This window comes from Camponotus floridanus, unplaced genomic scaffold (assembly GCF_003227725.1).
Source record: "Camponotus floridanus strain SB8 unplaced genomic scaffold, Cflo_v7.5 scaffold294, whole genome shotgun sequence".
Taxonomy (NCBI): domain Eukaryota; kingdom Metazoa; phylum Arthropoda; class Insecta; order Hymenoptera; family Formicidae; genus Camponotus; species Camponotus floridanus.
Window position 1 is genome coordinate 70,417 of NW_020229430.1, and position 13,850 is coordinate 84,266.

At 45.5% G+C, this 13,850-nt stretch overlaps 1 protein-coding gene across 1 annotated transcript; it reads right to left on the bottom strand.

Moving 5' to 3' along the window:
- Positions 1 to 12,342: 12,342 nt before the first annotated feature.
- Positions 12,343 to 12,690, bottom strand: LOC112638364. The gene has a single exon (XM_025409944.1). It carries the CDS (start codon positions 12,688 to 12,690, stop codon positions 12,343 to 12,345), a length of 348 nt encoding a protein of 115 aa, XP_025265729.1.
- Between the last annotated feature and the right edge of the window lie 1,160 nt (positions 12,691 to 13,850).

The window sequence follows — 13,850 nt, forward strand, 5'->3', positions numbered from 1 at the left end:
GCGCGGACCGCAGAAGGGGAAGGCATCCGGAAAATCGCGTAAAAGCACGGCGACCGCAACCCCTGCAGCCGATCCGGCAACCGAGACGGCCACCGTCGCGACAACTGCAGGTTCGCGCGTTAACATCAAATGTTGGAATTGTGAGAAAACGGGACACGTTGCACGCGAATGTAAAGAACCGCAGCGCTTGCATTGCTACCGCTGTGGGAAAGTGAATTTCACCGTCAAGACGTGCCCCTCATGCTCGGGAAACGAAAAAGGGAGTCAGTAGGACGAGTCTCTGCGACTCCTGAAATTGCAATGGGGATCCCGATACCGGTTTGTACCGGCAATTCGTACGGTGCTCTTGATTGCTCCCGATTAACGCCGTTATTGTATTTTAAAGTATTCGTGCAGGGGCGACCCCTTCAAGCCCTCGTCGATCCCGGCTCAAACGATCTTTGGTCGGGAAGGAATCGAAATTATACAACAGTTTAGGATACCAACTAGGCAGAATAACGGGTCGCGAATTTGTACCGTTAACGGCCAGATCGCTGAAATATGCGAAGAGGCGGAAATATCGCTCATGTTAGAGGATCGAACGTTCACACGTTCACCGTAGGGTTATTGCTGACTTTGGTTGTTCCGTGCATAACGGGGTTGGACTTACTGTGTTGATTAGGCGTTAATATAAGTTTCGCGTCTTCAAGGTGGTGTTTCGAGGACGAGCCTAAAATCAACTATCCATTTGAGTCGCGAGAAATACTCGCGAAAACGTGCTGTGCTGCGCTCCCCGAATTAACACCCTCTGAGCAAGACCGACTTAAAGAATTTATCGCGAAAAACGTACCGGAAACCACCGCTAGTCCTGGTGTCACTTCTCTCATCAAACATAAAATCGACGTCGGTCATCACGCGCCAGTCAGACAGAGGTGTTATCTCGTTTCGCCGAAGATCCAAGAAGTAATTCGCGACGAGGTAGACAAAATGTTAGAGGCCGGTATCATTGAGCCATCGTTTAGCGAGTGGTCAAATCCGATAGTGATGGTAAAAAAGCCGAACGGTAAATATCGCTTCTGCCTCGATTTTAGGAAGGTTAACAGTCTTTCCAAGAAGGACGCGTATCCACTGCCGAACATGAACGGCATCTTACAAGGAGAGGTCGCGACCTTGGGGTCACCGAATTAAATAAAATTTTAACTGCGTGTAGTACTCGACCAAAGAAGTTTTTGAGGAAAGTGAGAGGACGCAACGCTCAAAAAAAAACCAAGTGAAAAATAGGCCATATCTTGTATAGCGGTAAGTTTAGACTAGATTGTCAAGTAAGCGGCGTAGCTCGGGCGGTAAAGCTCGATACTATTATGCTGCTGGTCACAGGTTCGATCCCGATCTGTGGTAGTTTCTTTTTTTTTCATTTTTTTTACGCGAAACGTACAATATTTTTTTAATGAAAAAAATTAAATTAATTAATTTAATTTTTTTGTTTTTATTTTATTTTTATTTTAGGAAAGGCAATTATATACGATATGTTAATTTATATTAAATTTTATAATTAATTAATAAGTGGCATAATAATTTTATATATTTTTTTTGTTAGTATCGAGTAGAATATATAGAATTGTGACGTATTATAAAATGTAATATAAATTAACATATCGTAAATAATTGCCTTTTTTAAAATAAAAATAAAATAAAAACAAAAAAATTAAATTATTTAATTTTTTTCATTAAAAAAATATTGTACGTTTCGCGTAAAAAAAAATGAAAAAAAAAGAAATTACCACAGGTCGGGATCGAACCTGTGATCAGCAGCTTAATAGTATCGGGCTTTACCACCCGATCTACGCCGCTTACTTGACGATCAGTCTAAACTTACCGGTATACAAGATACGGCCTATTTTTCACTTGGTTTTTTTTTAAACGGCTGAGCGTTGCGTCCTCTCACTTTCCTCAAAAACTTCTTTGGTCGAGTATTACACGCAGTTAAAATTTTATTTAATTCGGTGACCCCAAGGTCGCGACCACTCCTTGTTAGATAAATTGAGATCCGCGCATTATATCGACGATCGATTTAAGCCAGGCGTATTTTCAAATACCTTTGGCCAAGGAAAGCCGAGAGATCACTGCGTTTAGCGTTCCGGGAAAAGGGTTGTATCATTTCACCAGGATGCCGTACGGACTAACGGGGGCGCCCACGACTTTCCAGCGCTTATTAGATAAACTTATCGGACCAGAAATGGAACCACACGCGTTCGCGTATCTTGATGACATCGTAATTGTAACGCCAACCTTCGAAAAACATTTGGTATGGTTGAAACGCGCATTGGACCGGATTTCGGCTGCCGGTCTCACAATAAACCCGGAGAAGTGCGAGTTTTGTCGCTCGCAGGTTCGTTATCTGGGGTTTGTCGTGTAAACGGACGGCTTAACCGTAGATCCAGAGAAAACGCGCCCGATGATGGAATATCCATCACCAACAAACTTGAAACAGTTACGTCGTTTCTTGGGCATGTCATCGTGGTACCGACGCTTTATACCACAGTTCGCTACCGAACCATTGACGCGTCTTTTGAAAAAAGGAAAGGGCTGAGAATGGAGGGAAGACTAATGTCGCGCCTTTGAGCAGATTAGGTCTCGTTAGTTGTCGCGCTTACATTATCGTGTCCGGATTTTAACATACTGTTCGTCGTGCAGACCAACGCGAGTTCCGTCGGAATTGATGCTGTTTTGACGCAAAATATTGACAACACGGAGCACATCATCGCGTTCGCGAGCCGTGCGCTGTCGAATCCCGAGAAGAAATACTCGGTTACGGAACAGGAGTGTTTAGCCGTAGTTTGGGCCATTAAAAAGTTCAGGCCATACTTAGAGGGATACCAATTCACGGTGATTACAGACCATAGCAGCTTGCGATGGCTCCATAATCTGAAGAACCCGACAGGTAGACTCGCGAGGTGGGCGTTAGAGCTCCTCAAGTACGACTATAACATCGTGCATCGAAAAGGCGCCCTGCATCGTGTATCGGACGCGCTATCGCGTATGTATGAGAGTGACACCGAAGTGACGACGATAGCGGTCGCGCAAATAGATCCTATCGCGAATACAGCAGACGCGTGGTATCATAAGCGTTTTGGAGAGGTTTCGGATGGTCGTAGGCATTTTACGAATTGGCGGATCGTGGACGGACAGCTGTATTATATGAGGCCCAAACCGGTAGTATCGGAGATAGTAGAGGATCTCGACCGATGGAAGTTGGTGTTGCCGTCGGAGCTGCGCGGGGACGCCTTGCGCGAGGCACACGATCCTCAGGCCGGACATTTGGGCGTAGAGAAAATGTACCAGCAACTTGGTGTCGCGTATTTTTGGCCGAACATGTTTCGGGAGGTCCCGCGGTACGTCAAAAGTTGCGATGTCTGTCAACGCACTAAAGTAGAACAGGCTGGCCCCGCCGGTCTTATGGGATAGCGCGTAATCGAAGGGCCATGGACGGTAGTCGCTGAATATCATGGGTCCGTTCCCGCGTAGTAAGTCCGGTCATCAGTATTCTCGTGGTTCAAGATCTTTTTACTAAGTGGATTGAGTGTATCGCAATACAGGCCGCGAACGGTCAAAAGATTTGCGAAATGTTGAGTGACGTCATCTCGCGTTTGGGCGCGCTGAGGTTTGTGCTGACGGACAATGGAACGGAGTTTATTAATCGGACTTTGAAAGCGTTCGCGGACGAGCATGGAATTACCCACACGACCATCCCTCCGTATCACCCGCAAGCGAACTCCGTGGAGTGCGTAAATCGAGTACTAAAGACGATGATAGTAGCCTTCCTAGAGCGGAATCATCGAGAATGGGACCAACACCTTAAAGATTTCCGCTTTGCATACAATACCGCACACCATTCATCCATAGGCGCGTCCGGCTTTGTTAAATCTTGGCCGCGAGTTGTCGCCGGCAAATTCGTTGCGCGCTCGGAACACGGAAACCGCGGAGGTCGAAACACGGGATCCCGCGGAATGGTCGGAGCGAATGCAGAATTTGCAGTCATTGCAAGCGTGGGTGTCGGAGAATTTGGAGCAGGCGTACCAAAAGCAGTCGTTGCAGTATAACCTTCGACGACGCGACCGTACTTTTCGCGTAGGAGATTTAGTTTTGAGACGACAACACGTATTGTCGTCTGCGGCGCAAAACGTAGCCGCAAAAAAATTGACACCGAAATTCCACGGCCCGTTTAGGATTAAAAAGCGATTGTCGCCCGTAGTATGCGAGCTTGCGAGTTTGGCCGGAGTCCCGGTTGGAAAAGTTCATGTTAAAGATCTAAAGCCCTATCACCCTCCTGATCCTTCATAGATAGCTACCGATGGACCTGATGGATGCGAAGGTAGTGACCAGGACCAACCTGGAGGAGGTCCAGCGACTGTTGGGGAGCCGCTACGGCGGGATAGGAGGACGCAGACGAACCCGGCGTCCTCCCGCGAAGTTGCGGTGAAGGCGATCCCGGCAACGAGCGGGCCTCCCAAACAGAGGAGCGCCACGGGACCGCCCGCGGGGCCAACCGCTGCTGGAATTGCCAGGCGGTCGGCCACCGCTACTCGGGATGTCCCCATCCCAAGGACTCCCGCCCCTTCTGTTATGGGTGCGGGCGGTCCGGAGTAAGGGTCTGCCCTCGCTGCGGGGAGGATTGGCACGACCTGGGTCCGTACAGGCCGGAGAGCAGCCACCACGTCGGCCAATTTAACCGCGCAGAGTGAGGAGAAACCCGGATTGCGACCGATCAGCCCACGAGTCCCGGCTGGGAGACCCGTCGGGTCGAGGATCCCGCACTTCACCCGCTGGCATCTCCCGCTGCCGCGGAAGACCTTAGAGCGAGAGGCGTCGGTTTTTTTTTTTAAATAAATTATCTTTGTAATTTATTTAGGAGTTAGTGTACCCGACCTTCTCACCCCTTTCCTCTGCGAGTTACTTGCGAGCGTGCGCCGACTATCATTTAGTGTACTCGTAATTGCGTTCCGTTATTCGTCGTTTTATCATGAGCAGTGACTGGCCAAGGCCGACCCGAGAGAGGAGCAACCCTGGATGCCGAATACGCGGCTTGTCGTCTGGAAGGCTGACCCAGAGTATAAGGTAGAGTACTTAGACGAAGTTGGTGGCTGTCGACGTTCGTCACAGCCAAGACCTCCTCGGTCCTCCCCGGAGAAGGGGGAGTTGTGACATGACGCCTGTGCGTGGTTCGTTACAGGGGCAAAGTGCCCGACCGAGAGAGCCTTATTCGGGACCTGCGTCCTTCCGCTATGACGGAGGAGCGGTCCTCTTTTGCGATTTCTCTCTCATGCGTTTTCTTTTTGTGTACGCGCCTTTGCGCGCTCGTTTTGCGTTTGCGTTTCGTGTTGGCCTTTTCAGCGGATTTGGTATCGTTTCGTCTCAACCGGTCGTCGGGAAGAGGACAGCGGACAGGATGTGAGGAGATGCAGTGAGGACGGGGGTTCCGCCGACTAGAATGGAGCACATCAGGTGAATCAATTTTGTTAATTCATCTTAATTCAAATTTGTTCGCTGCTGCGAACACATGCCGGCCCCCCCGATTTATTTCTTTTAATTACCGCAGCTCGGAAGAGGAGGCCCAAAGAAACTTAGAGAGGATGCGCACTCCACATGGCAACATCCCCGTGGGAGACCTCAATTCGGAGCGGCGTCGCGAGGACCCCGACCGGAACCGGCTCTACACTCGGGACCGGGAGTATAACGGGAGTCACCCTGTGGAGATCACCGTAGGATTTCCCGAACCCCGAGGAAGTCAGACGGGGCAAGGGGCGTTTGCTGCCGAGAGTATTTCTCTTTGCGGCCGAGAATTTCCGGGACCCATACAGCAGAATTACGGCCATGATAAGAATCGGCCCGTGAAGGGCGCGACACGGCCATGCGCCAATTAGATTCGGCGAGGAAAATCGGGGGAAACGATCGCCGACGTGTCTCCCGCGGATCTCACGCGCCTCACTGTTCGGCGGACTAGCAACGCAAAAGGATGCAGATCCCGTTGAGAATACCGAGAGCTTTTTCTGTTGACGATCTTCGAGGACCTTTCTGGTGAGACGAACGATCTTTCTGTGAGGCCAACAATTTCGCTGCCGCTCGGGTGAATTGTGTCGGGCCCTCGATTTTACGTATCAGATAATATCGATTATTCGCGTTTGTCGCACGTGGTCCATACGCCATTAACATCTCCGTTCTTTCGCGATTTTGGGAAACACGCGAATAATAGAGAGGCCGAGCGATCCGAGCTTTTGTTGCAGGACCGCTGCTTCCCCGGGAAACGCCTCCAGTCACCGTGTCATATTTCGCGTTGTCGTATATTGTAAATTGTCCGCGTTTTCGTGAGATCTATCGTCGTTGTGAGCTTATTTCGTCGTTATTAGCATAATCTGTGCGTTTCGGCTGTCGTAATTTGTCGGAAAATTTTTATGTTTCGACCGAAACTCGTCGTATTAACGTGACGTCGTTGTATTGCGCCGTACGCCCTGCCGCATTCCATCGCGCGGGGCTCGCGAAGTATCGATTGCTATCGGGTAGATCTCGGGCGAACGAGAACAGTATCGCGAGTGCGATTAATTGCCGCACCTTCATTAACCCGTCGGCTAATAATCTATTTGTCTTTCCCGGCTTTTCACAATAGACACGCATCGACCGCGTGATCCATGCTCTGTCTCGCTCGCTCTCGATCGCGTCCGTGCGCATCGATAGCACTGTCCTTGTCTCGCTCACGGGACTCGCCGCCGTAATATAAAACGTCGTAAATAAAACAAATTTCACCGAATTGCGACTGGTTGTGCGCGTGAAATTATGTCAAAATGGCAACCATATGATTAAATACATTTTTTATTTTATTCGATTTTCTTTTCTCGACGAAATATATGTTTACGAATTTTTATGATTACTATTAGTTTTCTCTTAGTGTTACAACCGTTCTCGACCTCCTCTCCCCCGCTCTTCGCGAACTCCACGCCTCTACCGACACTGTTTGCGTGAGCTACCGAGATTTCGGGCCGTCATGATCGGCCTTCCGATTTTCTTTGCGATTAATTAGCGTTTCGCGCGGCGCGGATATTCCCGCCTGGCGCCCAGAAATTCTTGTTTTTTTTTTTTGATGCGACCGCCGAGTCGACGGAGGGTGATCATGCCGAAGGTGTGCCGTGAATCAACACCATCGGTCCTCTTAATAACTTCCCCGTTCAGAAAAAAAAAGAAATTTCACGGTCACAGTACATAAATAATCTTTTTCTGCGTAATCATAACTTGTATGAATAGATTACTTGGAAGAATAAGGTTTAGATGTTGCATGGATGTAGGAAAAGAGTAACATCATATTTGTAAAATTGGAAATATATTTGAAGTTTTGGGAGGATGTACTATATATGTTGATGCTGCCTTATAAAATAATATATATTACGATACGCAACAAACGTGTATTAAACTTTTATGACGATTATATTTTATTATTTACTCATTACATATTTTATATATATATACATATATCTGTTTAAGTTTCCGAATTTTTAACTTCTTTTTTTTCTATTTAAACCTAGTAATGGCTAAATTTCACTTTAAATTTCATTTTGTTTAAGATAGAAATGGTTTATTTTAATTAAATCTGAATTTCTAAAATTTTCTTTGATTCTTCATACGTAAAATAAAATTTTACTGTATAATAAATAATAATGCAATAATAATGAAATCTATAAGAGTAAATATGTATTGATAAATCTTAATTAAATCAATAATTTTGACGTAAAATATGTAGTAACATACCGGATGGCAATTAATAAATGATTTAGTGGTACAAAAGTGTAGTTGGCCCAGAAGTGCTAAAAATGCATATATATTTTTTGCAGAAAATATAAATAAATTTTACAAAAAGATGTGAAATTTTTCCAAAAAAACCTTAAAAAGGTAAAAAAAATATGCCAAGTACATAAAAAATATTCCACCTTGTATGCAACAAAACATTTAATAAAAAAATACCCTTATAATAAATAATTTATAAAAATTTTCCCTCAAAAAATATATATAATTTTCCTAAAAAAAAAATCAAAACTAAATATGAAATCAATGATTAATTAGCCAAGTACATTGAAGCAATTGATAAGGATTTTTAATTTGAAATATTTGTCACAAATTCAATCTTGCATTTATATATTAGATTCTCGACAAAATAAAAATGAATTTCAAAATAAGTTACAAGTAAATTTGGAACTAAAAAAATTAAGACCAAAATAACTTACAAAAACTTGGCATACTCCGGATCGTATTATAATTCACATATTTCTATAATTGAAATTAATTACAGGTATATAATTCGCAAACTTTGTAAAATTATATGTATTATAATGTGACCCGAGCACGCCAAGTTTTTGTAAGTTGTTTTGGTCTTAATTTTTTTAGTTCTAAATTTACTTGGAACTTATTTTGAATTTTATTTTTATTTTGTCGAGAATCTAATATATAAATGCAAGATTGAATTTGTGACAAATATTTCAAATTAGAAATCCCTATCAATTGCTTCAATGTACATGGCTAATTAATCATTGATTTCATATTTAATTTTGATTTTTTTTAGGAAAATAATATATATTTTTTGAGGGAAAATTTTTATAAATTATTTATTATAAGGGTATTTTTTTAATTAAACGTTTTGTTGCATACAAGGTGGAATATTTTTTATGTACTTGGCGTATTTTTTTTACCTTTGTAATATATTTGTCCACAACTAAATACAGAATTTCCAGCCTCTACAACAGCATGTTTTAAACTCAGGCCTTGACTTTTATGAATAGTCATACCATAACTTAAACATATAGGAAATTGTTTTCTTATAACAAACACTCTATTCATTACTTCAAACTTAACGCTTATGCGTTCTATATGTTCTATTCTGATGACACTATTTTTTATTTTTTCTACTTCATTGTCTATTGCACTACGCATAATTGATGTAATTGTACCAATTGTATCATTTACAAGACTTAAATTAACATCGATTTCTTCTAACCATTATACGTGCACCTAATTTTATAGTTATAATTCTTGCTAATCCAGCTGTTCGAGAACTATCATCATCATCTTTACTTAATATCTTCATAACTTTTTTCTTTAAATATGATGCACATTCTGCTAGATCTTGAGCAACAGTTCTATTTCAAGTTTTATTTCATTCGAAGAAATACGATTTAACATTGCAGTATGTAAAACATCATATAATTGGCATTAAACAAACTGTATCTATTGGTAAGCTTTGCAAATAATCACATAATTCTTGTAATCGGTCATCACAATTAGTTTCTTTAAAATTTATTTTCCTATTTTCTAAAATAGTTACATCTGTACCTGTTACTGTTCCAACACGAATTCTCGTTAATATATCTCGATAAGAATTATCACCTTGTTGTCGCACGTTAATTTGTAATTCATCATAGCTAAATAAAGTCCATAAATTTATAGATCCCATTGCACCAATATACTTTTCAATTTTTAGTTTAGATAATTCAATAAAAGGCGGATCCTCATGCATAGGTGGAAGTTGTAATAAATCTCCAGAAAGAAGTATATGTTTCTTGCCGAACCATCCATTATTACAATCGATTAAATATTTCTGTTAATCGAAGATGTATATACATTAAAGTGATATTTGAAATCATTGAAACTTCATCGATAATTATTAAAACAACATTCTTAAGTTCGTCTCGTATAATTTTAAGCACTATATCAGAAAGTTGTTTATATTTGGCAGTATGGCCATGTTCTACTGGTAACTGAAATAATCTGTGAATAGTAAGTCCATCAATATTAAAAGCTGCTATACCAGTTGGTGCAGTTACTGCTGTATCTTTTCCTATATACTTTTTGATCCAGAATCTAATAGTTTTTATCAAAAAACTCTTTCCAGTACCACCCTCACCGCTTACATAAAGTCTAAGAATTTCATTATTTTCATCAGATATGCCAGCAGTAATTCTATCAAAGATTCGTTTTTGATCAGTATTTAATTGCGTCACCATTTCATCGACGTTAACTTCATCAACTTTATTGCCAATATCTTTAAAGTCTTTCATAGCTCCTTCAACTTCGATAGGAACACATTCTAATGCACCATTATCAAGGCAGTCGTTTTTATCTTCATTTTGTAATTTCTGATTTTTATTTTTTTCTCAATTAATTCTTGAATATTATCCATACCTTGCTGAATGTCAGTTATTCTTTCGTGATACTGAAGAGCATCTTTCAATTTAAATTGTATTAAAGAAAATGCTTCTGCATAACTATCACATTCATTTTTTAATTCAGTAATATCTCTTCCAAGGAAATAATAACAATAATGAGAAATAGTAACGCTCTGGCTGAGTGTGCACTTTGCATTTGTAATGATTGATAAGATATCCACGTTTACGTTTTTTAAATATAAAGATTCATCAAGCACGTAATAACTCTAATGTCTTAGAGTTGGTTTAGTTTTCACAATATCATACCATTTTGCATAATCATATAAATTAGTAGATTCTAATCTTTAGGTCTGCTTGTATAATATGTATCAATTAAAGAAGGATAAAAAATATCCACAGATTCAGAATCTAATATTTCAATCTCTTTGNTGATGTGCATTCAGACTGTAACGTTCCGTTTTCCGGGAGATTCGATTGCGATAAACTCGTCGGATTCGGGGTAATGAATGGTGAGCGAAGTGTGATTGTAAAAGAAAGAAAGTATTTATTCGAATTAAGGCGTGTATACAAGTCGTGTGTGTATCTCGCTGCGATTATAACTGCGTGTTGTTCGAGTGTATAAATTGTTTGATTACGCGTGCAGAATGCAAGTCAGAATGCGCCGATATAATCGTGGCGCGTTGTCGATAATTCGCTGGTATATACGCGTGTATAAAAACGTTGTTTTTGACGCGTGCGGATATGCGCTCGGTATCGGTCGAAACCTCGCGTTGTTGTGACGGTGTTTTTGTCGCGTTTCTTGCACGGGGAATCCCGTCGTTCCGGGAATCCCGTGTTCGAAGAAAAAGCCGGTGGATTCCGAGAAACAACAAGTTCTTTCCGCGAAATAATATGCGGTCTCCGCGAATTAAAATATCGCGCGAATAAGTTGGAATCGCGTGTGAGAACAGCTGGCCTCGAGAACTCTCGATCGGGGCGGCTCTGAACTCTACCTTCCGTGGGTTTTTGCCAGCCGGGATGTGGAGGAGCGGATGAAGGCAGTACCCCGCGCGATAACGAGAACTCTCGGCTTAGGCTGAGCACGCTCAACCTAATTGATCGGGGCGGTAGTGCCGGTTTTCAGGTATCTGGTAAATTCTCTTGAGCGTACAGCTTAGAGCGGAACAGGAGAATGTGTCTATTAGCCGAAACACGGCCTTTTTATACCGGCTAATTACCCGCGTCGGCGCGCGGCGGTTTACCCCTTCCGAACGGGTTAATTGCGGTACGGTACGGTCGGGCCCGTTCGGAGGGATTCGGATTTTGCGCCGAGCGCGGGTTTTCGCCGGTCGGTCGGTCGGGCCGCGTCGGCTTCGCTCGGCAATTCTCGGCCGTTTTGGATTTACAACGGCCCCGGTTTTTAATAAGTATTAAAAATGTGGGCGCACCGCACCCCTGCCTCTGCCCGGCGGGTGTTCTACCGGGCGGCAGCTTCCGGCGATGTTGTTGCCGGGAATTCGGAACGGTGCAATCGGAGTGCACCGTTACATCACCCCCCATGTTAAAATATGCCCGAATCGGGCATCCGCTTCGGTCGGTCGGTCGGTTGGGCGGGTGGATGCCTGGTCGTCGGCTCTGTTTACAAAACAAACGGTTCTCATCCATTGTTTATTAGGCCGCGCGTGGTGGAATGCGGCGACAATAGCGCACCCTGCCATCGCGGGTGAATCTGATAATCCACCGTCCGGCAGGCGTTCGCGCCTTGTATCGGTGCGATACATAAACTGCGAAATGAGGGACCTCCACGGTGATCCCTGGCTCGACTTCCACGAGGATCGGTGGTGGCGGCAGCGGACCCATTGGTCGTAGGATGGTCGGCGGCCCGGCTGGCGCGTCCCCTCGGTTGACTGGCCGGGTGGCCTTTCGTATGGCCGCTGGGCCCTTCGCTGCGGTGGTGGCGGTGGCGGTGTCAGGAGAGCCTCCTGCTTCTGCCGGTTGACTCGGTCGGACCGCTGGATGGTGGTGCCGACTCGAGGTGGCCGCGGCGGTGGTGGTGCGGCAATGCGGGGCGGCGCGGGTTCCTCGGTCCGCGTCGCAAGATTGCTCGCCTCGTACTCCTGCAGTAGAGCGGTTATCTCGTCCAGGATTTCTCGGTTCTGCTCCATCTTCTACGAAGTCTGGCTCAGTTGTGAGCGTTATCGAAAAACGAGGTATCAGGCTCGTGATCGATGTCCTCGCTGGGGGGAATAAGGTTGACATTGTTGTTGTTTTGGTGAGCCGCTTTTAAATCCTGGATATGTACATGCCTTATCCGTTTTCCCCTCTTGCTCTTGAGATCTACTATAACGGGTGAGACGATTTTTTGGATCTCGTATGGCCCGCTGAACTTGGGCGCCAATTTGGCGTTGTACGCTTCGCTTTTCTTAGAAAGAGGGTGGTCGCGCTTCCACACCCACTCCCCGACGTTCGGTTTCCAAGGCCGACGCCGGAGATCGTAATGGCGTTTCTGGCGCTGGAAAGCTTGCGCCATATGAAGCTTCACCACTTCGTACGCCTCGGTGAGCTTGTTTCGGATGACGTCAGGCGCGTCCGGTGCTGCTGTCCTGCGGGTCGGTGTCTTCCGGGGCCTGTATTTCGCGCCCGTAATTGAGGAAAGCCGGCGTGTATCCGGTCGCGTCGTGGAGTGCCGTATTATAGGCGAATTGCAAGGCCGGTATGTGCTCGTCCCAGGCTCGATGATCTTTTTCGATGTACTGGGTGATCATTGTTTTGACGGTGCGGTTCGTTCTCTCGACCGGATTGCAATGCGGCGAATAAGCGGGTATCGTGATATGCCGGACATTCCACGTTCGCAGACGCTCCTCCAGCTGGGTGGATCTTAATTGTGTCCCGTTGTCCGATAGCACGGACTCGGGTCGGCCGTGGCGCAGGAGAATGCGCTCGGTCAGTGCCTTGGTGACGGCGGCGGCGGTAGCTCGGCGCAACGGCACAAGCTCTACCTATTTTGTGAACCGGTCTTGGAGGACGAACAGCCACGTATGTCCCTGGTGCGAACGTGGCAGTGGGCCGACGAGGTCCAGCGTCACTTGTTCCCAGGGTCGGCCGACGTACGTAGAGTGCAGTGCCCCGGCCGGTCGTTGCTGAGCGACCTTGTGGGCCTGGCAGTTCTGACAGGCTCGTACGTAACCGGCAATTTCGCGCAACATCCCCGGCCAGTAGTACCTCTTGGCGATCCGGGCGATGGTTTTCGCGATGCCCAGGTGCCCGGCGGTGGGGGCGTCGTGGTATTCCTGCAATATCTTCCTCCGGTCCTCCTTGGGTATGCAGCGTTTCCACTGCTCGTCCGGGTGGCTGTCCTTGAAGTCCAGGCTATGGTATATGAGGCGGTGCAGCTGTCCATCCTGGATGCGGTAATCGGGATACGCGGCGGGGTCATTCTGGACCCCTTCCCGCGTGCGGCGGTACCAGGAGCATTCCTGGCGTCTGGCAGCGCAGGTAGCCGGGTGACGCGACAGTGCGTCTGCGACCCGGTTTAATACCCCGCGACGGTATCGTACGTCGAAATCGTACTGCTGGAGCTCGAACACCCAGCGTCCGAGGCGTCCGGTTGGCGCCTCCATCTTTTGAAGCCATCGTAGGGCCTGATGGTCGGTTACGACGGTAAACGAGTAACCCTCGAGGTAACTCTTC

Excerpts from the sequence above, each read along its gene's own strand:
- LOC112638364 (XM_025409944.1), bottom strand. The coding sequence starts at position 12,690 with ATGGCGCAAGCTTTCCAGCGCCAGAAACGCCATTACGATCTCCGGCGT.